This window comes from Anolis carolinensis, chromosome 3 (assembly GCF_035594765.1).
Source record: "Anolis carolinensis isolate JA03-04 chromosome 3, rAnoCar3.1.pri, whole genome shotgun sequence".
In the NCBI taxonomy this organism is placed as follows: Eukaryota; Metazoa; Chordata; class Lepidosauria; order Squamata; family Dactyloidae; genus Anolis; species Anolis carolinensis.
Genome location: NC_085843.1, coordinates 17,670,776 through 17,693,324, shown reverse-complemented (window position 1 = coordinate 17,693,324; position 22,549 = coordinate 17,670,776). Strand labels below are relative to the sequence as shown.

General features: G+C 40.4%; 1 protein-coding gene across 10 annotated transcripts in view; it reads right to left on the bottom strand.

Annotated features, from left to right (window-relative positions):
* fat3 (FAT atypical cadherin 3) overlaps positions 1–22,549 on the bottom strand; it is a 572,050-nt gene that overhangs the window by 401,925 nt on the left and 147,576 nt on the right. For all 10 annotated transcript variants that reach the window (XM_062974535.1, XM_062974536.1, XM_062974528.1 and 7 more), the window contains one exon: positions 498–3,805. In XM_062974535.1, the coding sequence (XP_062830605.1) occupies positions 498–3,789 (3,292 nt within the window). In that variant the 5' untranslated portion in view covers positions 3,790–3,805. The remainder of the gene's footprint in view (positions 1–497; positions 3,806–22,549) is intronic.

Below are 22,549 nucleotides of genomic sequence, written 5' to 3'. Positions count from 1 at the left end.
AGTGAACCACGAATTGGTGAGGGAACACTGTAATGCATGTTTATTAGACCGATTTGGAAGAGTGCAAAAAGGGATGAAGGGGAAGAAAGGCGAGAGGAAAAGGAATTGAGAGAAAATCTCAATTGAAATTAAATGGTCAGATTCAGCAAGAATGATCTGCATATGTCTACTAAGAAACAAATTCTGTATATAGATTATCCAGTGACTGGGGAGTGAACAAACAGATGGCATACAGATCCATACCCATTTTTCAAAGCACATTTTCCTTTGAAGTATCCAGTCTGCCTCCAATTTGAACTGCACAACATGGATTTCAATGAACATTTCTATCACACTTTAAAAATAAGAGGCAAACACATTTCATGCCCCACTGCACACTAAGCACCTTTTCTACTGTATATGCAGTGAATATATTAAAAGCATGTCCTAGATGGTTACAATTTTTTTGTTCTGCTTTGGAACATTTTTGTAGAAAGAGAAAACAATAAGAAACTTACCAGTCTCTTCATCGATGTTAAATCGGCCAAGTCCGCTGCCATCTCGAACGGAGTACTGAATCTCTCCATCCCTGCCATTATCATCATCCCTGGCAGTCACTTGCAAGACACTGGTTCCAATGCGTGCATTTTCCTTTACTGATCCAATGACAGCAAAGTCAGAAAAATAAGGGGTGTAGAGATTTTCATTCACATCCACAACTTCAACTTCCACAAAGGAAACAGAAGAGAGAGAAACCGGACGCCCTTTATCCTTTGCTCGAACAGTCAAGTTGTAGAACTGTTGCTTTTCATAATCAAGTTCTTTGCTCAGTCGGATGGCACCACTAGCTTTATCTATTTCAAATTTCCCATTGTAATCATTTACCAAGGAATAACGTACTTGTCCTCCAAGACCAAGATCTGGATCTTGGGTTTCGAGCCAAGCTATGACAGTACCAACTGGTAGATCTTCCAGGACTTTCACACTATAGCTAGGAGGTATGAAAGCTGGAGAACAGTCATTGACATCATCCAAAAAGACTTTCAAAGGCACAACAGAAAACTGCTGCTGCCCATTTTCTGCTCGGTCTCTTGCTTCTATCTTTAGTGTATAGTTTGCCTTGAATTCCCTGTCTAAATGGTCAGCTACATATATTATCCCTGTGGAGCTGTTGATAACAAATTGCTGTGTATCTGTCAATATGGAGTATGTCACTTCCCCATTTGACCCTAGATCTCTGTCTCTGGCCTCAACCTGGATAATCTCTACACCAATACTTGTACTTTCAAAAATATTAACTGAGTAGCTTTCTTGCAAAAATTCAGGCCTGTTATCATTTGCATCCTCTACAGTTATGGTAAGAAGTCTCCATGTGGCCTTCTGGGGAGTGCCTAAATCATAAATGGTAATATTAAGGAGATAGAGTTCTGTTTTCTCACGGTCCAAGGGCAAAAGGACTTTAAGGAGACCTGTCTCCATTTCAAGATTAAAGCAACTGTCGACATTGCCATCTGATATGGTATAAAGCACTTTCCCATTAAAGCCAGAATCAACATCATAGGCCTTGATTCGAAATATAGTAGCACCAACAGGAAGGTCCTCCCTAACTGATACGTCATTAGGAAAGGATTTATCAAAATGTGGAGGCTGCCTATTCACAGAATAAAAATCCAAGAAGCCATCTTCTGAATTCAGTTTTACATTGGCTTTTGCCTTCTTCAGCAATTTTTCAGCTAGCCGTTGAGCAACTCTTGTCTCTCTGCAACTAAAGGTTTTGGAAGATACTTTTCCATGAACTACGGAAATATTAACAAACATGGAGTCGGCAAAATTCTCCCCATCCGTTGCTGTTATCCTAAGTCCAAAATTGTTGTTCTTGACGCCACCACTAACCAGCGACTTCTTAAGCTGTAGAACCCCAGAATCAGGATTCAGATAGAAAAAACCCAGTTCGTTACCTGAAATTATTTTGTATTTCACAAGCTCCAGCTCATCTATATCAATGGCAGACACAGCTGTGATATGCCCACCCACAGGGAACTCAGATGAAATCATACCCTGACAAGCCACCTTTTCAAACAAAGGCTTGTTATCATTTACATTGCCTATGTAGATTGTCACATTAACTTCGCTTTCGTGGCGGTAAGGTGATCCCCAATCTGAAGCCCTTACAATAAACCTGTAACTCTCTGGGGAGGACTCGAAATCCAGTTCTTCGGAAGTACTAATAATGCCAGTAAATTGGTTGATGGAAAAGGGGAGTGAATTTAAACTAGCAATGCTGTATGTGATATAGCCGTTTTCCCCACGGTCCTTATCAAAAGCAGAAACTGACAAAATAGTGGTCCCTACAGGTACACTTTCATTGACATAGGAACTGTATGATGGCTGTGTAAATTCTGGAATGTGATCATTAGCATCCTCTATCCTGACGGTAACGTGTGTTTTTAAGTCCCCATCTTTGTTTACTACTTCTAAATCATAAAACTCCTTATCAACAATTTTTAAAGGATGTGCAGTAGTGATCAGACCTGTCCTATGATTAATTTTAAAATATTCAGCATCCTCACTTGGCAATAAAACATATTCTTCCCCCTGGGTTTCTGGGGCTAGCTTAACAACAGCAACAACGACTCCCGGGGGAGAGAATTCACTGATGGCTACATCGTACATTTCCTTTTCAAATTTTACTGGGTTGCTTTCTCTTTTAGGACTAGCAATATGAACCAGTTTCAGAGCTGAAAACTTCTGAGGAGAACCCTTGTCCTTTGCCTGGAGAGTAAGGTTGTAACCATATGGAAAACTGTCCCAATCAATGGGCTTTTTCTCTTTGATTTTGTACTCATTCATCCATCTACCTTCTTTAGCCAACTGGAAGTGTTCCAAGGGATCTCCAGCAACAATAATAAGTGATTCGATCTCACCATTGGCACCTTCATCTAGATCATCGACATTAATGATAGCATATGTTGGCTCCTTGTCCAAAGAGAAGGGAACATGGGTTACTACACTGATTGTGGGGGCATGTTCATTAATGCGCTCAATATGTATGTAAAGTTTAGCAGTGCTGCTTACTCCATTGTTACCATAGAGTTTCATCCCACGATCCACAGCCAGAACTTCCAAGTCATAGCGATTCTTCTCATCATAGTTCAGTCGGCCACTTAAGGAGATCACACCACTTGTTGGATGGACAGCAAAAAGCTCAACTTTATTTTTAAAGTAATAGTAAAATTCACCATTAGAGCCAATATCAGCATCCGTTGCTGTAACCTGTGCTATACTAGTCCTTAGGGGAGTGCTTTCTGCTATTGTTACAGAGTAGGTAGTGGGTGAAAATAAAGGCCGCAAATCGTTCATGTCCAAAACCTGTACGTTCACTTTTGTCCACGCTTCCAAGTCTTCTCCACGGACGGAACCTTTTATTACCAATAAATAGTTGTCCTGGATTTCTCTATTCAATATTGCAGAATTCCCACCTTTAGTTCTTATCCGAAGAAAACAGAAATCAGCGATTACAACTTCCTCTGCTTTAAAAAAGCCTTCATCATCGCCAGATACTATCCTGTACTTGATATCCCAGGAAAGGTCTGCCATAATAATGCCCATTCTATTTTTACTGTTAAGGTAGGTCCGTGCTGCAGAGTTCTCATATACTGTGGCATTGTACATGGAATGTGTAAAGTGGAAGCCAGGTGGGAGAGTTCCTTGAAGGCCATGGCAGACACCGGCCCAAAGCTGGACAAGCAGGAAGACGACACCAGATGTGGGGGCCAAAGGACCTGACCAATGGCCCATATTTATCTCCATCACATCATTCTTTCATCTTTAAAAGAAGAAAAAAAATGGCAATTGGTTAGTGCCAAATACAATAAATTGTGCAGAGCAAAACAGTTCTATTTGTTATAAATAAACATCTCTCAGTATTCTGTTCCAATCTTCAAATAGCTTGCCACGATCTACATAAACAACTTGTTTTCTTCTAAGCTAAGAGACACTCATCAACCAGGAACTTCAATATTTCTTACATTGACTGTGGATTGGCGATTCTTTTCCTCAGTTTACTAGGGATGCCATGTTTGTGCTATATTATTGTCAGCCCACCATATTCACAGATTCAACCACCAATGACCTTGAATATATATATATATATATATATGTATATCCAAATGGTAAATTTTCATTTTGCCATTAAAAGACCCCACTTTACTATCCAATTATATATAAAAGGACTTGAGTACCTATGGACTTTGATATCCACAAGAGTTCCTGAAACCAAACCCCAGATGATACCAAGATTCGACCGTATTATCATTATTTGCATCATTTCTTGGAAATTCACCATAGACTAGCAGCCAGTGGCTCACACACTAGCATTAGCCTGTTGACCATCACTTTAATAAACATAGTTTTGCACAATCAGACACATCTTTGCATCCCCAGATGTTAAGAGGGAAAAAAGATCATGAACACCACAGAACAGAATTGCTCATCATCCCAAGTGACCAAGTGGCCATCTGTTGGGGGTGCTTTGAATGCCATTTCCTGCTTCTTGGCAGGGGGTTGGACTGGATGGCCCATGAGGTCTCTTCCAACTCTACTGTTCTATTATTCTATGACCTTTTATTATTCCCATAGACTTTTATGGGCAAAAGTATTTGAAACAAGAACTTGAGATCATATTGTGGTGTTATGAAAACCAGCCCAATAGCCATGGCTAGGATAACGACGCAATGAAGACTTAGTGATGCAATTATATTTCAAATATGAATGGAGAGGAGATAAAGCAGCCTCCAAGGTTTGATAGGATAAACATACAGGAAAAAGATTAGCAAGAATGTCTAAATTCCCTAAAGCCTCCAGATTCTTCTGATTTTGGAAGATAAGCACAATTAGCTCTGGTTGGTAGGTAGATGAAAGATTGCCAATGAATACCAGATGCTGTAGGCACCTGTTATTCCAAGGAATGAACTGGCAAAACCACATCTGAGTATTTTTTTTGCCTAAGAAAATCCTAAGAAAATAATGGGATCATTATAAGTCAATAGGAGACTTGAAGGCACATACATACACAAAATATTAGCAATCATCATCCTTGGTTAATTTCAGAGGCCTGCCAGGGCTAATGCCTGGCACAGACTAAGCCCAGTTTCCCACACATACATACAGATTTTTTTTTTTACGCAGTGGCCAGCTTCCATAATTTTAAATGACCTGCAAAATCCCCTGGAGTGGCAAAATGTCAAGGCATTGCTAACTTGTCCATCAAAATGATGGACATTTTGTCAGTAAAAAAAAAAATCAGCAAGGATGGCACTGTATACTTTCTGCCTGAATAAATTCCCCCTTTTAAGAAGTCTTATGCATGTGTGTGTGCTCAAAGCAGACCAAGACAGCATGAGCTTTCTATTTGCTTTACAAAAGGATATTGAACCACAGTGTAGAAGAACAAAACATGCACAGGCTACTTGTCAAAAAGCACCATGTTATGGATTTCCTGATTCTTCCTTGAAGCTTGGCTACTTAATCACACATACAAAGTTAATGGACTTTAACATTAAAAAAACATCCATAGTTACGGACTGCAAAGACGCCCTATATGGTGGCACGGTGGTAACTGTAGAGAGAATTTAAAAAATAACAAATGGTAAAAGTGCAGGAGGAAAAGGGGAAGACGATGTTCTTGAGAACAGTAGCATACAGTGGAAATTCCTACAAGCTGTGCAAAATTTCTATGGCAAGATTTCAGGGCCAGTCTCATTCCTTTAAATGAAATTGAATTCTATAACCTTCTGCTGGTTTTAAGCACTAGCTGAAATCGATTTATTGCAATGATGTTATAATACTCCCACAAAGCACCTTAGTTCCAGCCCTCGGAATCTATATTCGGTTGTATAGCACATTAATCAATCGTCCCTGATCAACTCTCCTATGTGTTTTATCAAGACATAAAGCTTTTTCAAAATATTTACTTTCAGGAATTACTCCTTCCTTTTGCTCATACTGGTCCCCGGTGGTTTGGAGAACTAAAAACTCATTTCTTTTGATATGGAGAGAATTGGCACTGGACATCATAGACAAATTCTGACTACTGCATAATCCAACATCAGACCCTATTATCTCCCAGGGTTGAAGCATAGGCTGCACCTAACACAAGGATGCCACTGAAAATTGCCTACCAGTGTCCAGATCACCATTCTTGTTTCTACACGTGGACCAGCAGCCATTACATCAGTTCCTCTATCCGAAAAGATCATAAATTCCAAGTGGGGGAGAGAAAAAGAAATGCAAGCTACGATGGCCCTTAATCCACATGATAAATATTTCCATCCAATATGTTAAGCAGAAAGTCATTTCTCAAGTGAAGTTTTCTGGAGCAAACCTAAACACAGTACATCATCTGCATCCCTGGAACTGATATCCATGATTTCATCCACCCACATCAGACAAAATATGTCATCTCTTGGAATTTTCTAGGTCCTCAAGTCAATGCTATGCTTCCATCAAGAGTGAACATAGAGTTGTGTTGGTCTTCCAGCAGAACTCTATATTAACTTCAATAGGGTCATACAGAGAATAGGGTTAGCTCCTATTCATGGCGAGTTCAGGAACAAATCCTACATCGATGCAGGAATCCTACTGTATATGGTTTAGGTTGTGAAACATCACAAACTGGTCTCATCAATGTGAAAGGTTGGTGAAAGGTTAACATAAAATGCCTTTTTCCTTAAAAACAAGGTTCAGATAAGAAATACAGGCAGTCCTCAAGTTACAAACATTTGACTTCCAAACGACTCAAAGTTAAGAACAGGGGTGAGACAACATGAAGAGAGAGAAAATGTATGTGTGAAAAAGATCTTGGAGTCCTCATGGACAACAAGTTAAACATGAGCCTACAATGTGATGTGGCGGCAAAAAAAGCCAATGAGATTTTGGCTTGCATAAATAGGGGTATAGCGTCTAGATCCAGGGAAGTCATGCTACCCCTCTATTCTGCCTTGATCAGACCACACCTGGAATACTGTGTCCAATTTTGGGCACCACAATTGAAGGGAGATGTTGACACGCTGGAAAGTGTCCAGATGAGGGCAACTCAAATGATCAAGGGTCTGGAGAACAAGCCCTACGAGGAGTGGCTGAAAGAGCTGGGCATGTTTAGCCTGCAGAAGAGAAGGCTGAGAGAAGACATGATAGCCATGTATAAATATGTGAGGGGAAGTCATAGGGAGGAGGGAGCAAGCTTGTTTTCTGTTGCCCTCGAGACTAGGGCACAGAAAAATGGCTTCAAACTACAAGAAAGGAAATTCCACCTGAACATCAGGAAGACCTTCCTGTGAGAGCTGTTCAGCAGTGGAATTCTCTGTCCCAGAGTGTGGTGGAGGCTCCTTCTTTGGAAGCTTTTAAGCAGAGGCTGGATGGACATCTGTCGGGGGTATTTTGAATGTGATTTTCCTGCTTCTTGGCAGGGGGTTGGACTGGATGAGGTCTCTTCCAACTCTATGATTCTATGAAATCTATCCCCCAGGAAGGGAAATTTACTCCTGGAAGAGTTATAATGGGAAAATGGTCTCCACTGAAGTTTTCTCGCCAATACTTGTTTCCTCGTAAGCCAAATTTTTCAAAATCCAATTATCACAGGGACAGAAGGTGAGATAAAATCTTCTGAACAGGGGTACAGACAGCAGAACAAACATCACTAGGGTATTAAACATTTCCAGAACTAGCCAAAGCTATATATGTATGTGTGTGTAGTTGGAGTCAAAAATGTACCTGTTCCAACTTACATAGAAATTCAACTTAAGAGCAATATTACAGAACCTATCTTGTTTGTAACTTCGGGACTGCCTTTACTCCTAGATGGCTTCCTTCATCTATCTGATCTTTAGGTCTAAGCAAGATTCTTGGACTAAACAAAACTTTACATTTTCTACAGAATTTCTTGCTTGTTGAAATTTATACTTTTTTGCTGAATTTTTTAAAAGTGCATCATACTGAGCAGGAAGAAAGAAGTGACAGGAGGCAACCAGTCAACCCAGAACTGAGAAAAAAATGAACAAAAAAAGTTTCAAGCCTAACTCTGTTTTAAAAGCAAAACAAAATCAACTAAATCATGTGGTTTTAAGTTGGTAGATTGGGATGGCGACCACTTGTGTGTGGTTTCCAAGCAGGAAACTACTTTCATTTGTTTCAATTAAAGGGAGTGGGAGTGAGAGCTCTTTTCAAGGAAAGTACCAATTAAAAATGGAAGTCATGCTCCAAACATGCACAGCAGTAGTCAAGGTGACTTTGGTCAGGAGTAGAGACAACAGATTCTAGTGTCTTGAAGTGCCTAGGACGGTCTGCAGTCATTCACCTTGTAAATGCAAATTTCTCAAGTCCAAGACAAATAGTTCATTACCATATTGATGAAATTTAAGGCTATTTTCCTGTCGCAGTGTATCAGCAACATGTAACCAAGGGCTACAAAAAGAGGCAGACGGAGGAGGAGGCACAGTAACTTGACACTGCATGACAGAGAAAGATAAACTGGTATTCAAATTCTGAAAAGGATGATCTGTTCAAATATATTGCCTCAATTTAGACGCCACAAAAAACCTATGGGATTGACACCATGAAAATTATCAGCAGCAGGCTCAGATTTACATACCCCTGTGACGTTCTGGATTTATGCTCTGGAGGAAGGTTGACGCATATGACAGTGAGTTAAGAAAAATAATTAGAGATGTTCAGAGAGTTAGTCAAGGTCAGAGATAAAGATTAGTTGGACTCAGCTCGGTTGGGATTAAGCGTCAGCTTTCAGATTGTTTAAGTATGCAATTTTTAACTGTATGTTGAACTTCTCTGTGTTGAATTGTCTTTCTGGAACACATAGCTTCCACGCATAGAGTATCTCCTCTGTAGTTGTTCTATAAATAATGAGAACAATGATAAATTCTCAGATAACAGCAAATCCTATTGAAATGAAAGACTTTTAGCCCAAGAATACAATGGAGTCATGCCAGAGAATCTAGAAAATGCCCAGAGAATCCATATTTTGTCAGAAGTGGATAAATAAAACCATGGAATGGCAGTAACATAATGTACAGCTTAGACACCCTTAGAAAAGGCAAAGTTCCCAGGAGGATGTAAACACAGCAAGCACAGCAGTTCTATAATTTTGAGCCTCTTATTCTGCAATACTAGAAATTTGAGGACTGAAGGAAAATACTTCTGGAGAGCAGATTATCTGACAACAAATGCTGTCATTTTGCCTCCCCTTACATAAAGCTACAACCTTGGTTTCCTTTTGACCTTATGCTCACAAAGAGCAGTATGGCTTGATGGAAATCAAAACAGCTAGAGAGAAAGAGACAATGGAGCATACAAATAAGAGGCATACCACTGTTCATGTTCATAAGGAGAACTCATAATGTGCTATACAATCTGAGTAGAGCCATTTGGCTAGAGCCAAAGATGCACAAATGTGGAAAAGTTGTTCTGATCACAGAAAGGCTGCATCACACTTCCTACTAAAGCACTTACTTGTCTTTGAAACTGAGTACACCAAATGGCACTGGTCCACATGCCCAAGCATCAACCTGAGAAATGTTCCACGAGCTGCTAATTACATGAACCGAGTAGACGTCCTGCACAATATCCTGTTTATGTTTATATACATTTTGGTAACTTGTCACAAAATTAGAAGATGTGTGAAATTAGAGGGACAACTATGTTCCATTCCACCCTTTAGCTCAGGAAGTGTGAATGAGGCTGGTTCATTTCCAAAATTCTGATAAACCAAAACTGTCAAACATCCCTACATCTACCCCCATCTTGACAGGATTAAGTAGGACAAGAAGTAAGCCAAGACTCGCCAGATTCTTCTCTAGTGGGCCCCAAGTCAGTTCTTAACATGGATCTCCCAAATCCAAAGCCATAACAGTAACAACTGTACTATGCTTGATTCCATTAAATGGCCAGTAGCTTCTATATCAAGGTTGTGGCAAATCCCTCTGGGTTTGAGTCATGTCCAGTTTTGGGTTCATAACTTTGGGTATCTGAGGGTGTATTTACACCATAGAATTAATGCAGTTTGACACCACTTTAACTGGCATGACCCAATGCTGTGGAATCATGGAGTTATCATTTTACTATGAACTTTAGCCTAATCAGTCAAAGAGTGCTGGGGCATCACCAAACTACAAATCCCAGGATTCCATAGCTTTGAGCCACAGCAGCTAAAGTGGTGTGAAACTGCATTAATTCCACAATATAAATGCACCCCCTTTATTTTATTTATATGCTGCCTTTCTCCTAGCATGGGACCCAAGATGGCTTTCAAAATCTAAAACTAAGGAAGAAATCTAATAATAAAAGGTTAAAATATAATTAAACAATAACCACATGAAAACATGAATACATTTTAAAGTATAAAATCTTGAAAAAATCTAACCAAGTTAAAATTACAGTACACACACACAACCAAAGATTTCCCACAACCAAATAATTGAAAGCCTGCTTAGATTAAAAGATCTTTGTTATTGTGTTGAGTTGTGCCTCCAAGTTGTTTCCAACTTACAGTGACTCTAAAATAAACTTGTCATGGGGTTATTTGGGGCTGACAATGTGTGACTCGCCCAAGGTCACCTAGTGGGTTTCCATGGCTGAGAGGGGAATCAGACCCTTGTCTCCAGAATTATAATCCAACACTGAAACCACTACACTATGCTGGCTCTTTGCCTAGTAAAATGAGAACAGAGAGAGAGTCAACTTGACTTCCTATGCAAGGGAGTTCCACAGACTGGAAGAATCCACTGAGATGGCTCCTTCCTATTTCTTCAGTGGACTCTGATTATAGATTGAGGAAGTATGTGGGACAAGAGAATTCCCTCCAGCAAGGGTCTTAAGAGTCTGGCAGGTTCATATTAGGACAGTGGATCTTTCAGACAGTGTAGATCTTTAAAAATCTGGAACAAAACCCAAAGATTAGCCACACCCATAAAAACAAACTACTACTACTACTACTTCTTCTTCTTCTTCTTCTTCTTCTTCTTCTTCTTCTTATTATTATTATTATTATTATTATTATTATTATTATTATTGTTGTTACTGTATTATGTTTATTTACACCCTGCTTTTTTCTCCATAAAGGAGAACAATGGCTTCAAACTTCAGGAAAGGAGATTCCACCTGAACATTAAGAAGAACTTGCTCACTGTGAGAGCTGTTCAGCAGTGGAACTCTCTGCCCTGGAGTGTGGTAGAGGCTCCTCAACAGAGGCTAGGTGGCTATCTGTTGGGGTACTTTGAATGCGATTTTCCTGCTTCTTGGCAGGGGGTTGGACTGGATGGCCCTTGAGGTCTCTTCCGATTCTATGATTCTATGATTCAAAGTGGGGGGAAAGAGTGCAAGGTCCCCTCCCCCACATCAAGGAAAACTACATGATCCTTGAAGTCTTCTACAATTTTGTGATCACCCATGCATAAGAGAATGTGGGAGAAGAAATGCCATCCGTTCCACTGCTATCCAACGCACTTTTGTCATACAACCTGGACATGACTTTCTCGTCAAATAGGGAGTGCTTATGTCAGAAGCAGACATAATTACACCCACAAGTGAAAAGTACGCACATCATGAGCAGATGGGAGCAACCTACACCCGGGCTCCCTACAGTGAACTGCAGGCTTTTTTAATTTCCTGAATATGTATATATCCATATTTAGCTCTTCCAAGAAGTATGAGAAATGTAAATAGAGTTAGCCTATTTCATACTCCACCAGATAACCTTTCAAGTACATCAGGCTGAAAGAGCCAGCATCATTTAGTAGCTTGAGTATTAGACTATGGCTCTGGACTATGGAAACCCATGGGGTGACTTTAGACAAATAGCATTCTCTTATCCTCAGAGGAAGGCAAGGGCAAACCCCCTCTGAACAAATCGTGCCACGAAAACCCTGTGATAGCTTCTCCTAGGGTTGCCGTAATTGTAAATGACATGATGGCACACAACAACAAATAACATTCTAAAGGAATCATACAGGCAATGTCCTTTCAGTAGAACAGGATATAGCTCAGCAATAAAAACACACAATGTGCACAGAAAATGCTTTAGATTTAGTTTCCAGCCCTCTCCCAGGTAGCAAGTAAAGCTGGGAAAGAACTGTGTCTGTTCTGGAGAACCAATGGCAGTAAGACTCAACCACAGTTGGCAAATATGTGGTCACCATGTTTTTCCACTGCAGCTTCTATGACCCTTTTACCACAGGTTATTCTGTCTGCAGATAATGGAAGCTGAAATCCAACAACATCTGGAGAACAACACATACATCATCCCTAGGGCAAACTAAATCGGGCTAGATAGTCAAACAGTATGACTCAGTATGTTACAGCCACCTAATGTTCAAGAAAGATGATTTTCCAGATGTTTTTTTTTTCTTGAAAAGATTGCTAAAGCATACATATTCACATCAAATGGGCTGACTTTGACTAGATGAAACTTCAGCTCATTTCAGATTCCAGGTCACTGTTTCCTAATCTTTCTCATTAACATTCTAATGGTGGCTTTTTGAGTTCCAAGATCAGGCTCTCTAAATCAATAATTTAAAACGTCAAAGTGAACACCTGGGAGCTTCACTTTACTGCCCTACAGAGTCGAGTGAAAGCATGCGGAAAAGCTGTAGTGTTTTAACTTCTTGACAAAAGCTGTAGTTGGCATAAGTCAATGCAATGTCATGTGCCCGTAGACCTTACGGGGACTCCATCTGTCTTAAAATCAAAGTGCCTTCTCTTTATGTTAACATTTCCTAATGTTATTCATCACAAAACTGCATTGTGAGAACAAAACCATAGAAACACAGTACCTGCTAGTAAGCAGCATTTGGTTCGAGAAGGTCTGCCACAAGAATGCCAACTCAGCATCCATTTTTCCTCTGGGGCAGATGGACATAAATCAGACATTAGGACTTCCACAAGAACTTGACCATAGAATTGTGCAGGAGGATCTAGAAATGCATAGAGAAGTGTTCTCTCGGGGGTTTGTATTGACAGTGGGCTCATATTCAATTTTCCCCATTTTTTGTAGAGATCCTGTGACTCTAATCCCTGCAAAAGTTGAGAACTGACTGTATTTTAAAAAACAAAGGACAATGGGGTTTCAATTTCTTTTTAAATAATAATAGTTACTTCTTCCAGGCAGAGTCAGAACCAGCTTACATGTGCTGACTAGGCAAAAATATTTGGTTCTAATGTACTGTGCTTCAAGATTCAAGATCATCTTAACTGTACACTAGAGAACTTAAGGGCAGACACATGTCTACGGGGCTAAACAAAAGCTGGCCAAGTTGACCACAATGGTCAGTCAGACATTCCTTCCTCATAATGATTCACGATGGTCAGGATTTTACATCATGGTTGCACAATGTAAAACAATATTCATGCTATTACATAGCACTTGTGTTATACCACATTTCTGCAATACTGGCATTGTGTTTATCTAAAATGTGCCTGTGCTTATTATCATATTGTGTATTGGGGAACACACAGTGCCTTGTTATGCAATTTCAGAGAACATAGTGGGATATTGAAGCTACTGGCATACAGTTACACACCACCCAGGAATATACAACAACATATAAAATAGTTTCACTCGCAGTATTCCAATAATGCAACTGAGTTTATTTATTGCATAGGGGCCAACAAAATAAAACTATATGCACAAAACGAATTCATGCATATTTCTGACACCAACAGGATTTCAACCTATGTATCTTGAGCAAGGGGCACCTGGTGGTGGCGCAGTGTGTTAAAGCGCTGAGCTGCTGAACTTGCAGACCAAAAGGTGCCAGGTTCAAATCCCAGGAGTGGAAAGAGCACTCGCTGCTAGTTCCAGCTCCTGCCAACCTAGCAGTTCGAAAACATGCCAATGTGAGTAGATCAATAGGTACCGCTCCGGTGGGAAGGTAACGGCGCTCCATGCATTCATGCCGGCCACATGACCTTGGAGGTGTCTACGGACAACGCCAGTTCTTCAGCTTAGAAATGGAGATGAGCACCAACCCCCAGAGTCGGTCACGACTGGACTTAACGTCAGGGGAAAACTTTTACCTTCACTATCTTGTGCAAAGAGTACTATACTCACGTATAAGTAAAGGTTTCCCCTGACATTAAGTCCAGTCATGTCTGACTCTGGGGTTTGGTGCTCATCTCCATTTCTAAGCCAAAGAGCCGGCGTTGTCCATAGACACCTCCAAGGTCATGTGGCCGGCATGACTCCATATACTCATGTATACATGTAGACATTTTAGTCAAATAATTTATCCAAAAAACCTGGGCCGACTTATCTATAGGTCAACATAAGTACCTCCTAAGTCTTATTTTAAAAGGAATCATGCACTTCTCTGTGTAGAGTAGTGAAATAACTTTTTTAATGCTTTGGTGGGAAAATAGTGGTAATGGCGAGGAACAACTGGCCACCTGATGTGGCACTGGTGCTTTCCCCTCTCCACACAATGATCTTCGACTTATTCAATATCCATAATTTTGTGCCCAAATTCTGTGTTCAACTTATATACAAGGCTGACTTAAACATGAATATATACAGTAGGTCCTACAACATTTTGTCTCCAAAATCCCCAAAATGTTCACTTTCTAGCTTTCAGTGATCACCCACCAAGAACTCCATAAACACAATGTTTTTGTAGAGTTAGCTAAGACCTACCCTGGGGCTTATCTATCACTCATGAGCACAGCACCTGCTTGTAAGAAGCCTGTGGTTGAAGAAGGTCTGCCACAGAAATGCCTACTCAGCATCCATTCTAACTTAAAAATATATTTTTTTACAAAAAACATATCAAGTTTGTGATATTAGAAACTTCGGCAGAATAGCATTACGGGAAAAAAACCCCAGCTCTTCTGCCTAAGAAGAATAACTGCTGAGGGCATAATATATTTCTATATGTCATTTTCTCAAAAAGAAGCTAGAAACAGCTTTTGGCATTCGAAAGCTGAAAGCTTTATGAACAGAATTTCAATAAAGCCAAGACGGTTGCAAAGAGCTCCATTTTCCACCTGTCCCAGGAATTTATGTCCAAATGATATTGTAGTATTATCTGTGCTTTGTGTGCCGTTGAGACAATGACTTTATTTTATTAAATGAACTTGGAAATATATTGCTTGTCTAGAAGAAAAGTGTGTATAAAGGAAACCTCAAGAAATCTTCCTAGCATTAAAAAATGATAACAATCCAATAATGGAGTTAACAGTTATTTATTGATTCTCTTTTTTGTCAACTTGCCATCTTGAAAATAAGTTTTTAAATGTTAGGCATAAATATTTGTCTACTAGGGGTTATGCTGAAGGCTGATTTCAACTGAAATTACACTACAATCCTGTATTCTTTCTACACTGTAGGACTTCACATGAATACACAAAACTACAAATAAGAGCAACCCTATTTAACAAATTACTTCCAATCAAAGCAAACCATAGAGTCATGGCTGGAGGGTAAATGCCTAGGGAAGACACTTCTCTAGACTTCACTGGGTTCTCTAGTGTGGCTCTGGTCAACCTCTGGCTAAAGCATACCATCAAACTGCCTTGAGGGTCTAGAAAAGATTTATTCTGTATGTGTGAATAAAAGAAACTGAATGATATTGGGGGGGGGGGGGTGTGTTAATGCCTTACCTTACAATTATAGATTTATATAGTTAGAAGATATCCTGGGGGGGGGGGGGTTATTTTATGATTATTTATTGTGACTGCCCTCATTTTATATTGTTTAACTTGACTTTACTGTAAAGTGTTTTATGACAGAAGTCAGGATATAAATAACAAATGCAGTGTGATGACTCATGGGCCATGTAGTCCCGTTCCTGGTACTATTGAGGCAGATGAAGAGGAAAACTTGGGTTTCCCACCGTTTCAGCCAGAATTGGAGCCTTTGCACCTGCAAGATGTTTGCCCACAAGAAGTCAGCCAAACAAGCCTTGAGCAGAAATCTCCCCCATTTTCTCGCCGAGATTATTATAATCAAGATAGGGGCGCTCGAGAGGCGACTCGCCGGAGCGCCAGGATAGCTGCCAGACAATTAGATGATTAAGTCTGCTTCCCTTGGGAAACTTTAAGGAGTCATGCATCTGGACACAGTATAGGTTTCGTTTCTTGTTCCCCAGAGAAAGTGTTCCTTGGCGGGAAAACAAGATCCTATATAGGTGTTTGCCCGCAAAGGAATCCTTGCGGAGTCAATTCGTCGGCTTGAGGAGCGAACTCGTGTGTAGACTTCGTACTCCAGTTCCCAGATCCCGGATCAAGTTTCCAGCCCAGCCTTGTACCATGGACTTCTATGGACTCAGTTTTTGATTCATGTTTGCCTTGTTTCAAGTTTGATCTTGCCAAGTTTCAAGTATTGCCTTGCCTTGCGTTTTAAACCACGGACCTTGCTTCTCTGATTCAAGCCTTGTTTTCCAGTTTCCTTCGGATTTACCTTAAGCCTCAAAGACTATGGACAGTTCCCCACACTATTGCTTGTCAAATAGTGTGTGTTTCGGTGAAGTGGATTATAACCTTGGACTTTAATATCTCATATTGGACATTGTTTTCCTGGACTATATTTGACCTTTCCTGAAAGGTCTACTTCTGAACTATATTCTTCACTTGTTTTTATTGACTTTATATATTCCTTTAATAAAGATATTAGATAGATTCTGGTCTCTGCTCATGGTTATTGGTGCTCTGCAGCCTGGGTCCTGACATGCAGGAATCCAATGCTAATGTATCTCAAGTGCTAACTTTTACTTGAAAGCCTCCATTTAAGTACAAGTCCGCAACCCTACAATGGAGACTGTTCTCTTGTTGAACAGCTCTTACCTTCTTTTCCTATGTAATTTAAACCATTGGTCTGATCTTCTGTCTCAGCAAGAAATAAGCTAGTTTGGTCTTCTACTTATTTAGATACGTGCTTCCATTTTCCTCAGGCTATATGCATCCACCTCCCTCAACTTGTTCCTCAAATCCCTGTCTAGGATGGTCATACCAAGAGCCTTTCCATATTATAAAATCATGGTGATATGATTCCTTTTTATCTTCCATGTCTCTATCCTATGGAATCCAAGCAACTGTGGTTCAGAGAGGGATATAGAGAATTCTCAGCTATAGACCTTTAGGGCTTCTCCAAACTACATATGCCAAATGGAACTGCAATTGTGCATCATGCAATTGTGTATAATGACTCACTTTGTTACTAGGGCACTTGTATTTCTAATGACAGAAATTAATCTGAGAATTTTCCCATGACGTTTACCCTGTAAAAAGAGTGGCAAATTACCTAGCTGCTAGACCTGGGAACCACCTGTCCACAGGACCTCCACCCCACCAGCATTCAGTCTTAGTTGATAATCCCTCATCCAGGTCACTCCAGCCTCCAGGCTGAGTCTTACCTGACTCAGAGGAAACTGAGTTGAGTGTCAATGCCATACTGATGGCACCCATCCATTCCTCAATCATTAACCCAATGAATCCAGATCAAGGATGGATATTGTATGCCCCATCATATATTTTTGTAATACAGATTGAGCATCCAGTATCCCTTGGTTATACTGGCTAAATGTGATGGAAGCTGCATTCCATCCATAATTGTGATATAGATGTTAAAAGTACAGCTGAGTGGATTATTTCCTATACAACTCCAGTTTGCAGATAGGAGCTGACTTTGCTGGTAGGCAATAACAAAATTAAGCTAAAAGGAGCAATGGTCTGACTCAATATAAGATAAATTGGAGGCATGCAATTAAAATTACGTATGTGTAATAACTGACTGAATACTATTGAGATGGACCATAATAAAGTGCTGTTGCTGGCTATAAGTGGGGGCATGGACATCATCAGATTATACAGAATTAGACAAAAGCACATTGACATAGCCATGTTTTCATATTTTTCCGGAATGTGGGCAGGGTAGGAGCTAATCTAATAGCTCTCGGGAGGAAATTCCAGAGCCACGAGGCCACCACAGATAAGGCCCTCTCCCTCATCCCCACCAACCGTGTTTGGGATAATAATAATAATAATAATAATAGTAATAATAATAATAGTAATAATAATAATAATAATAATAATAATAATAATAATAATAATGAATTGAAAAGTTGACAACAGATCCCAAGTGTAGACTCTGCAAGGAAGCAAATGAAACAATAGATCACTTCCTCAGCTGCTGCAAGAAGATCGCACAGACAGGCTACAAGCAGAGACATAACAATGTTGCTCAGATGATTCATTGGAACTTGTGCCACAAATACCATCTGCCTGCAACAACGAACTGGTGGTCCCAGTGGTGATCGGCACACTGTGTAGTGCCTAAAGACCTTGGCCTGCACTTAAACACAATCGGTGCTGACAATATCCCCACCTGCCAGCTGCAGAAGGCCACCTTACTGGGATCTGCACGCATTATTCGCCGATACATCACACAGTCCTAGACACTTGGGAAGTGTCCAACATGTGATCCAATACAACAGCCAGCAGAGTGTCTGCTGTGGACTCATCTTGTTGTGTTTCTAATAATAATAATAATAATAATAATAATAATAATAATAATAATAATAATAATAGGAAAACTTTATTTGTATTCCGCCCTATCTCCCCAAGGGGATGGCAGCGGAAGCGAGAGGAGGGCCTTCCCAGCTGATCTCAAGAATCAAACAGGTTCATAGTAGAAATGTGATCACAAATATAAGCCGGACCCGAACCATTTAGGGCTTTATAGGTAATAACCAGCATCTTGAATTGGGACCGGAATCTTATTGGCAGCCAGTGGAGCTGCTTTAATAGGAGGTTTGTCCGCTCTCTATAATTCACTCCTTTTAAAAGCCTGGCCGCCGAATATTGTACTACAGTAGAGTCTCGCTTATCCAACATAAATGGGCCAGCAGAACGTTGGATAAGCAAAAATGTTGGATAATAAGGAGGGATTAAGGAAAAGCCTATTAAACATCAAATTGCGTTATGATTTTACAAATTAAGCACCAACACATCATGTTTTACAACAAATTGACAGAAAAAGCAGTTCAATACATGGTAATGTTATGCAGTAATTACTGTATTTACGAATTTAGCACCAGGACATTGCAATGTATTGAAAACACTGACTACAAAAACAATAACTACTAAAAGGCAGACTGCATTGGATAATGCAGAATGTTGGATAAGCGAGACTCTACTGTAATTAAAGTTTCTGAGCCGTCTTCAAGGGCAGCCCCACGTAGAGTGTGTTGCAGTAATCCAATCTGGAGGTAACTAAGGTATGGACCACTGTGGCCAAGTCAGACTTGGATGTCAGGGACTGGCAGTCCCCCTCCACAATGTTTCAGGGACCAGCCTCACATTTGTGTTCATAGACTACAACTGCTACTTTCTTTCTTTCCTAGAAACTCTGCAGGGAGAAACGGCAGATGTTATGGGGACCAAAACTGGTCCTGGGTCTTCCACTTTGAGTAGCACGAATCAAGCCCAACTTATCAAAGCAGGAATAGATAGATAAAGCATGCCTGTGACATATGCCCATTGCCAGTAGCTCAAACCACTCAGAGAGCCTCCATCTGCAACTGAAGCTCAGAAATAGTGTCCAAATAACTTACATCTGTATGCAAAACAGCCTAGGAGACAAAGCACAACCCCTTTAATAACCATTACACGAATATGTAACCCCATTCACCTCAGCTACAACTCAACATCTGCACTCAGTATTAAAGTATTTCCCCAATGCAAATCCGTGATTTTTTCCAGTAGCTTAGAACTGATGCCTGCTCTTGACTCAAAGCCAATTACACAGGTTAATTGACAACGTTAAGTCTCTTCTCCTTGTGTTATCCTCCCCAGTGATGAACATAAGAAGCATTCATCAGTCATCGCCCTCAAGGTTTCCTCTTCCAAAACCCAAACTTACTGGAATGATTATAGCAAGAAAGCATCTTGTTTAACTGAATGCAAAAAATGTTCTGTATCCAAGGAAACTGCAACGGTGAAATTAGAAAGTGCTATATTCCCCGTAACTCTTAAATCACTACCTAGCATTTCCAAAGCTTTTGGACCATTTATTAGTGTGAAAACTGTCAATGCCAACGGATGCTGTGATAGCTTAAACATGCTAAAGTCTCGGAAAGGAGAGGAGAGGAGGGGTTGAGGTGGCAGGAGAAATGCTAACAAGGTACCGTTCAAGAAAGGCTCCTATTGTTCCCGATGTAGAAGAGGCCCCCCCTTAGCATCTTGTTACAGAGTAACGACAGGAAATATCACACAGCAGATGCGTACATAAAGCTGTTGCCATTCTTTACAACTTCTTCTTCCCACCCCCTCTCTTTAAAAAAAAATAATTCCAGCCACAGCTATAATCCCACAGCAAGCAGCAAAAAGATATAATCACATATTTTCGTTTGCCCACAGCTCACAAGGGGCAACTGTTCAAGAGCACAGTAGTCATTTAATTCTAGGAAATGTGGTTGATTTGTATGTGCATGCTCTAAAAAACACAACTCTGTGAGATTTTAGTATTTCTGAGCAGTTAAATAGAACTTTTATAGCTCTGCATTACTGGAAGCAGCTCAAAAGCATCATGGCTATTGCTGACTTCCTGCATTTTGAAAAGAGTGAAATCCAGGGGCAAACAGCACAACATTAACAAACTTTGATCATGGGTACCTTTTTGGAGATTTTGGAAAAGTCATTGCTTATCAGTCTACAGAAGGCATGGACAAACTTTGGCCCTCCAGATTCTGGACTTCAACTCCCAGACATCTCAGCCAGTTTACTGGATGTTAGGACTTGTGGGAGTTGAAGTCCAAAATACCCGGAGGTGCCTGGTCTAGAGTCTCTAATAAGCACCATCTAGACCAGTAGTTCTCAACCTGTGGGCCCCCAGATATTTTGTCCTTCACCTCCCAGACATCCTAACAACTGGTAAACTGGCTGAGATTTCTGGGAGTTGTAGGCCAAAACACCTGGGGACCCACAGGTTGAGAACCACTGATCTATAAAAAGGAGCCTTCCGATCTTGTGTGTCCCTAACCATTTGGAGTCAGATGTATAAATTTCTTCCCCGTAAGGGACAGAAGTGGAAGCAGAGGTGGAGTAAGGAGCCTATGGACCACAAAATGTGGCTGATCAAGAACTTCCAGCATCCCAAACACCTGTCCACCATGGGTGGAGCTGATAGCAGCTTAAGTAAAATAATATCTGAAGATCTACAACTTCTGGAGTGTTGTGTGGTTTCTGGGCTGTATGGCCATGTTCTAGCAACATTTTCTCCTGATGTTTTGTCTGCATCTGTGGCTGGCATCTTCAGAGGATCTGACAGTGGTAAAGAAAGTGGAGAATATATACCTTTGGAATGTCCAGGGTGGGAGAAAGAATCAAAGTCTATTGACTAAGTGTGAAGGGTGCAATTAGCAAGCCTGATTTGCAAGACAGCAAGAATGAGGAACATGCTTAAAAGGTTTGAAAATCTTTTCTGGGAATTAGGCTTATTACAGGAAGTATGGGTTTTGGCAAGCATCTGCGGGGCTTCGAAGGTTGCACATAGGGGGTCCTAAAGGCAACATGTGGTCTGTTTGCCTGCCCTGCTCTAGGATTTACTGCCATTTCTAACCCATCTTTGAGATGAATGAAATGTCTCTCTCGGCCAAATCAGAGTTTCATTCAACTTAGAGCAGCTGTTGGGGGGAAAGGAATTGAAATCTAAAGTGCATTCACCACACCTGCATAAGCTATTCCTGGCCTGATCACTTTTGCTGAAAACATGTAAGTGCCACCATATTGGATCCAACCAAGGGCCACCATCTGTAACATTATTTGAAGAAGGAAAAACCTCAGGAAACTGCAAATATTAAGATAGACACATGAAAACTGTCAACTGGTGGGAGGCAGTCAGAAACACACCCATCCCAAATTTGTGACTGGGGGATTACAAATTACATTAAAACAGGGATGAAACATTTCCCTGATTCATTTAGCTCTTTTCTTGGAATGGCTGTGGAGAAAGAACACATTTGCTTGACATTTAGAAGCAAGTGACATCCTAATAATTCACAAGACTGTAAGGAAGCAAGTGAATATTATAAGAGTGGGTGAAACTCTGAACAGAAGCACTCTGTAGGGCTACTCTTTTTTGTTTTTGTATATGTATAGATTTGAATCAAAGGTGACTGATGAAGGCTCAGGCTATAGTAGTGAAGCAAAATGTCAATAACTTATTATTATTGATCCTGGCTTTGGAAGCTTTAGTTCCCCAGCTACTAAAAAAAAGGTGAGAATAATGGAGACCTCAAGATATTGTAGGACTACACATCCCAGCACTCCTCACCGTTGGCTGTTTTGACCATGGCTTTGCGGATTACTGGGACGTGAAGTTCAACAACCTTTAATTTATTATAATGATAATGGTCTGCATGGATTCATATAAGGCACCTCTAATCCATGAATCACTGCAATTTCTGTAACAAAGCAGCAGTGGTTAAAAAATTAATTTAAGAAAATAGTAAGTATTCCACTAGCATTCTTTTTATCCCCCCAATCCAAGTGACAGAACTACAGAAATAACCTC